The sequence below is a fragment of the Oryza sativa genome, chromosome 10, assembly GCF_034140825.1.
Source record: "Oryza sativa Japonica Group chromosome 10, ASM3414082v1".
Lineage (NCBI taxonomy): Eukaryota > Viridiplantae > Streptophyta > Magnoliopsida > Poales > Poaceae > Oryza > Oryza sativa.
Genome location: NC_089044.1, coordinates 2,721,482 through 2,727,917, shown reverse-complemented (window position 1 = coordinate 2,727,917; position 6,436 = coordinate 2,721,482). Strand labels below are relative to the sequence as shown.

Below are 6,436 nucleotides of genomic sequence, written 5' to 3'. Positions count from 1 at the left end.
ATCAATATATAGCCGAAATGTTTTCTAATTTACCTGAAGAAAATTCGGTTACTTTCTTTTTCTCTCTGCCTTGCCGAGGTAACTGCAAATACACACGAGACAAATGGTGCGAGAAAATGAGTAAAAAAAAAAAAAGAAAAAACCGGGGTGTTTTGCGTAAAAGTCTCACTGAAGAACAGTTACTGACAAGCTGACGAAGAACGCGTCAGGTCACTGGAGAGCATCGCTACCTCGCCGCTTGTCCGCATTTTCCGCCTTCAGCGAGCAGCCGCCTTCAATCCAATCCCCAAACCCTAATTCCCCATTTCCGATCTCGCAGCCGCGCGCCGCCGGGAGATCTCAGCTCTGATCCATTCCATCCACGCCGCCGTCGCGCGCGCGCGCCAGCCGCCATGTCGCTGAGCCGACCGCTCGCCGCCGCCGCCGCCGCCACCGTGCCCGACGAGCTCCATCTGGAGATCATGGTGCGCCTCCCTGCGCTTCCCCAGGCGCTCGCCCGCGCCTCCGCCGTGTGCCCGGAGTGGCGCCGCGTCGTGCGCGACGCGGCCTTCCTCCGCCGCCACCGCGAGCTCCACGGCGGGGTGCCCGCCACGGCGGGGTTCTTCCACAACACCGTCGTCTTCGGCGGCGCGCCCGGCGGCGCCCGCTTCGTCTGCGCCGGCGCCGGCCCCCTCGCCCTGTCCGTTCCGCCGTCGGTAAGCCGCCAGGGTGTCCCCTGCTGCCACACCCACGTAAACCCCGGCGACGCATGGACGGTGCTCGACTGCCGCGGCGGCCGCGTCCTGCTCGGCTGCTGCAGATTCTCCTGCTACTTCCTCGTCTACAACCCCATCACCGGCAAGCGCTGCCTCGTCAAGGCGGCATCCCATAAACGACTCCATCTCCATCACTCCATCCGATGCAACGCCACGCTGATCTGCGACGACGACGACGCCGACGCCGACGGGCCGTTCCGCGTGGCCGCCGTGTACACCACCGTCACCGACGGCGGCCGCCTGTTCGGCGCGGCGTTCTTGTCGCGCACCGGCAGGTGGACCACGGCGCCGCAGGTGTTCGTCGACCTGCCGCGGGGCATCGACCTCCGCGGCGAGCCGTCCGCCGTGGTGGGGAGCACGGCGTACCTCTCGGCGTACAGCTACCTCGTCCTCGCGTTCGACGTCGAGCACTGGACGATGGCCACGTTCCAGCGGCCGCCGCGCTGCGGCAACGCCCGGCTGATGAAGACGCGCGGCGACGGCGTGCTCGGCCTCGTCGGGGCGCTGGAGCTCACCGTCCGGCTGTGGGCGCGGGAGGCCGGAGGCTGGGTGCTGCGTAGCACCGTTGAGCTCTCCGACATGGGGCTTCTTCGTGATCTCCCATCGGCACCGTTGCCCAGGTCTGAAAAAAACCAATGGGTTCTTTGATATTTTGTTGGAAATTTCGTGAAATTGGCAAACTTTTAGTTGTTTTGTTACCTTGATAAAGAAATCTCTTTTGCTAAAAATTTGGGAACTTTTGAATATGTGCTATGTTATAAACTTATTATAACTGTGAATCTGAAATTAAGAACCACTGTACTGTATGTTTTTGTCCATTGGCAGACACAGGAAATATACCGTCCATTGTGTTTAGTGGGATAGAGTTAAGGGACTTGAGGTAGTTAGCTATTGGATTAGAATTGGGTGAGCCAGCAATAAAAAAATAAATTTGTTGACAAAAGAATTAGAATGAAGTATTAGATCGAACGAAATATATACATGTGTGATATACCTATATATATTAATTTTATTTCACAAATTTTTGGGTATTCTTCCTAGAAATACCCGGGAACCCCTGTGTCTGCCACTGTTTTTCTCTTTGTTTGTGTATATATGTATAGCTAGTATAGCCCCAAATCGAGCCAAAGAAAAAAAAAAGTATAGTAACCCCAGATTGGTTGAGTTTAACTTCAATCATGTGATCCGGGTATCTGACAATGGCATTGTTGTTGATTGCCTAGCTCTGATGCTCGGTTCCCGCTGTTGCCACCGGTGAAGATCATCGGCGTCGCTGAGGAGGGCGACGCAGTGTTCCTTTGGACGATGCTCGGGATCTTTATGTTCTGTCCAGGATCCATGGAGCTTAAGAAGGTCTGTGAAGAAACTCGAGATATTGAGATGGTGCACCCATACGCATCCTTCTATGTCCCAACTCGCAACTCCCGCAGGTATATATGTTTATATATTATCCTTGCTTTCTACCATTCAAACATAATGTTTTATGGATTATTTATACAAAATTCTCCATTTCATTTCTGAAGCGCGCACAAAGCAGTTAAGAATTTGTATTTGTTTGCATTCAACTGAACCCATATAATCATATCATTACTAATGCTATAATCTTGAAATCCATTTTACCTTCAGTATGTTCACACAATTTGGATTATTGCAGTTAACTTATTGGAAATGCCTAAAGTAACTGTTAAATATATATGTTCTGGGATGTCAAAGGAACATATAGAAATGTACAGGATTTATCAGAAATCAATTAGGAACATAATATATAGTGATAATACTAGCTTTTTGTATGAATCAGTAGCACATGTGAATTATTGTTATTTAGCTGAACCTTTTAGCTTTCTGTGCGGTTATGCTTCAATCATTGTCCGTTGAGCCATTTTTACATTAATTTAGAGATTACTATAAGATACATGTGGCCATTCTGTTTCAGAAATAGTTATTTTATTTGCTGTAAATATGTAACAAAACTTAGCTCAATGGTACTTTTGGGACTCAGTTAATCTGATCTAGGAATATGAATGTACATAAAACTCCCTTGCAAATAAGAAAACATATAAAACCGTATTTGTTAAAGCATATTGCGACTGCAATATATATGAATATTCCATTATTTACTGTTTGTGGGAGTTTTACCCTACTGAAAAAGTTTGCTGTAGCTCGAGTAACATGTGTCGTCTGATAGAACATCCTTGACAAAGTTTCTGCAGAATTAAATATAACTGTATAGTTTTAATTAAATTGCTTGTTGAGTGCAACATATATACTGATCACACTATTTCTCATCACTTCTTTTCAGAAGGCAGTGAAGAAACAGCAAAACAGGGTTGACATGCTACAACAAATGTCGCTGAAGATTAATGATGAAGGTGCAATGGAGTTTTTAGGGATTGGATGCCTTGTGATTTTTTGCTTCGTTAAATTTGAACCTGTTTGATACAAATAATACATGTAATATGTTTGTTGCAATGACTTTGTACTCGTTGTACTCTCTTAGATGATTTTTGTTGTTCAATGACTGCATGCGTAACTTCTGTTGTGAGACTCATGTATGAAATCAAGGTGGATTTTTGGACGCATGAAAATCTGGTTATTGCATCTCATCTAGCTTATTTTTCCTATTGATTTCCAATTCAGCCTCTATGATCTATGTTGGTTAAAGTATATCAAAGTTATCTTCATGATATTTTTTTTCCACTACCATTCATTACTTCACTTTTTTTTTTCACTGCAGACTCCTTTTTTAAAAAAATCTTGTGGATTATATTGTTTTTAATGGATGGAGGCAAAAGATTTTGGTTCATCTGTGAATATATAGATACTGAACCAACATTGAACTTCCTACATGCATATGGCTTGATATATAGAGTGAACACGTATAGTAATTAATTACCTTCAAAAATATGCACAGAAAAGATAACTAGCACTGGTGGAGAAACCATCTTTGGTCGGTCGGCCAAAATACACAATAGTCCCGGTTGCAATAAAAACCGGGACTAAAGATATCTTTAGTCCCGGTTCAAAAGGATAGAGTTTTTTTTTATCTTTAGTCCCGGTTGGTGTTACCAACCGGGACTAAAGATCTATCTTTAGTCCCGGTTGGTAACACTAACCGGGACTAAAGATCTCTATTATCTTTAGTCCCGGTTAGTGTTACCAACCGGGACTAAAGATAGATCTTTAGTCCCGGTTGGTAACACCAACCGGAATAAAAGATCGGCATGCGCAACATGGGCGGCGAAGAGTACGAGACCAGATCGAGGAGGAGGAGGAGCAGTTAATATATTCTATCTCCTCCCTGGCCTTATCTCTTCCTCCATATCTCTTCCTCTTCTTCCTCCTCTCCTTTTAACTTCTCTCCTCCTTTTCCTCTTTCTCCTCTACCAGCGCCGGCGGGCGGAGGGCCTGGCGGCCGGCGGCGCGGAGGCCCGGGCGGCCTCGTGGGCAGCGCGGTGGCCGGGCGGCGCAGCGGCCCAGGCGGCCTCGCGGGCAGCGCGGTGGCCGAGCGGTGCTGCGGCCCGGGTGGCGCGGTGGTTGGGGGCGGCGCGGCGTTGGGCGGTGCGGTGGCGGGCGGTGCGGCGAAGGGCCAGGCGGCCTCGCGGCGGGCGGCGCTCCGGCGGCCGGCGGCTGGCGGCCGGCGCGGCAGTGGCAACGGGCTTTTTTTTTCTTCTTCTTTTTAGAATTTGTGATTCAGATCTGTGTATTTGATTTGTGTGTGATGTGAATGTGATGTATCTATGATGAATTTTGTAAAATTTGTGATGTATCTGTGATGTATCGATTTGGGGAGTTGAGGATTTGGGGATAATTTATTTGGGATTTTGGGAAGGGGATGGGGTGAAATCAATATAATGAAGAAAAGAAAATAATAATGGAGCAACCGGATCTAGCTAGTCTAGCTCTACCAACCGGGACTAAAAAGGCTCTATCTTTAGTCCCGGTTGGTAACACCAACCGGGACTAAAAATGGATTTTTACTCCCGGTTTTTTCACCCGGGACTAAAGATAGTGATCTTTAGTCCCGGATTGGTAGTCCCGATTTGAAAACCGGGACTATAGGGGGGTTACGAACCAGGAGTAAAGCCCCTTTCTCCACCAGTGTAGATTTCTCCCATCAGTACGTGAAGTTGTCAATTGTTCAAATTTCGTACAACATAGTACGTATATGTATCATGTTTAATTGTTATTTACGTTTTGTATATTCATTGCACTGCTCCTTTGTTTGATGTGGTGCCACCCTACTGTTTCCCTACTATATCTTGTGAAATATGATGGCTGATGGCAGCAACAAGATGATGATGGTGTAAACATGGCGCTGCAAAACAGTAGCATTTATCTGCCACAGCTGTGTTATCTTGGATAGAAAAGTTGCAGAGGTTTCGAAGGATGCCTTCCATCCATAACTATATATATATGATAAACCATGAAGGTATGTTTCAAAGGCATGGAACCCATGCGCATGACAACGCTTCCTATTTGATGTTGTGGTGTATAGTGTGTTCCATATCTCCCTTTAATCAATTTCACATATATACAACATGTCTGTACATTTTATCAATTATAGGTTCCCTTGAATTGTGGAAAGCAAGGAAGATTGTGCTAGGGCGAGCTGACTGCTCAGACAAGTCACAAGTAAGATCTTCAAGTCCAAGTTTAGCTAGAGAGATCCCAAAAACGTTTTTTTAATACGCAGGAGAGCTACTTATCATTATATTAAGGAGAAGAAAGAAGAGGATAAGAACCCTTACAACACACACAATAGACCTTACACGAGACCAAAAGACAACTTCAACCTATTACAAGCAAACACTATTTACTGTTCGGCATGAGGACAAGAATGCCCTTAGGCCCGGCCAAACCCTATTCATACAACTCTTCTCTTGCAAACAGCAAGTCTTCAGCTATGTTAGGAGAAGTACCATCGAAGACACAACCGTGTTGGCATGAGGGCTACCAACAATCGACTCTAAGTGTCGAGAAGATGGAATGAAAGCTGGTTTTATGTTGTTTTGAGAGTGCCCCTTGAGTTTTTTAGGTTCAAGGTGCCTAGAAAAAAAAGCTGACAATTTAGATAAACTTTGTGTTGGGAAAAGTTGTTTTATTCTACGTTGTCTTGCCAGAACATGAATAGTGGAGCAGAGAATGAGATGTCATTCTCATCTCGAGAAATAGTCCCCTTCAGAGGAATATATGTATATATACACACACATACATACATACATGTATGGGGTGCTTTCTTTTGTTTGTGCTTTCTTTTGTTTTTCCATTCTGTTTCTCATCGAATCATTTCTATTAATGAAAATGAAGCTGTGCCCTTTGCTAAAAAAAAGTTTCCCAACATTCATAAATCTCCAAGCAATTAAACGGATAATTTTTTTAAGGCATAGGCAGCTTCCAAAACTTCTTGCAAATTAAAGTGGTAAGCAACCATATGCAGAAGAACCAGTACTATCTGGAGCAAAGTCCTAGAGCTAAATAATGAGAACCATCCATTATTCACATTTCTCGTAATACCAAGTAATAGTATGTCACATTAATTCTTCTGTTTAGCACAAATTGTACAAAATTAACTAAACGATGAACAGTCCTAGCTAACAGGTAATCACGTGCATTATCAGTTCATCACAGAAACCGAGAGGCCAAGACGGTCTGTTACTCATGGACGTAGATGGAATTGAACC

At 45.2% G+C, this 6,436-nt stretch overlaps 1 protein-coding gene across 2 annotated transcripts; it reads left to right on the top strand.

Annotated features, from left to right (window-relative positions):
• Positions 1 to 219: 219 nt before the first annotated feature.
• Positions 220 to 3,340, top strand: LOC112936560 (uncharacterized). 2 transcript variants are annotated; one of them, XM_066304933.1, is made up of 3 exons: positions 220 to 1,375; positions 1,979 to 2,185; positions 3,055 to 3,340. In XM_066304933.1, the coding sequence occupies exons 1-3, from the start codon at positions 393 to 395 to the stop codon at positions 3,062 to 3,064; spliced, it is 1,200 nt and encodes a 399-aa protein (XP_066161030.1). In that variant the 5' UTR covers positions 220 to 392; the 3' UTR covers positions 3,065 to 3,340. The 2 variants fall into 2 exon arrangements, with proteins under 2 accessions (XP_066161030.1, XP_066161029.1); XM_066304932.1 differs by having other exon boundaries at positions 246 to 1,375; positions 3,058 to 3,340.
• The last annotated feature ends 3,096 nt before the right edge of the window (positions 3,341 to 6,436 follow it).

Bases quoted from the DNA above. Each gene is read 5' to 3' on its own strand.
- LOC112936560 (XM_066304933.1), top strand. From the start codon at position 393: ATGTCGCTGAGCCGACCGCTCGCCGCCGCCGCCGCCGCCACCGTGCCC. The intron at 1,376-1,978 runs GTCTGAAAAAAA...TTGATTGCCTAG, and splicing joins CCATCGGCACCGTTGCCCAG to CTCTGATGCTCGGTTCCCGC.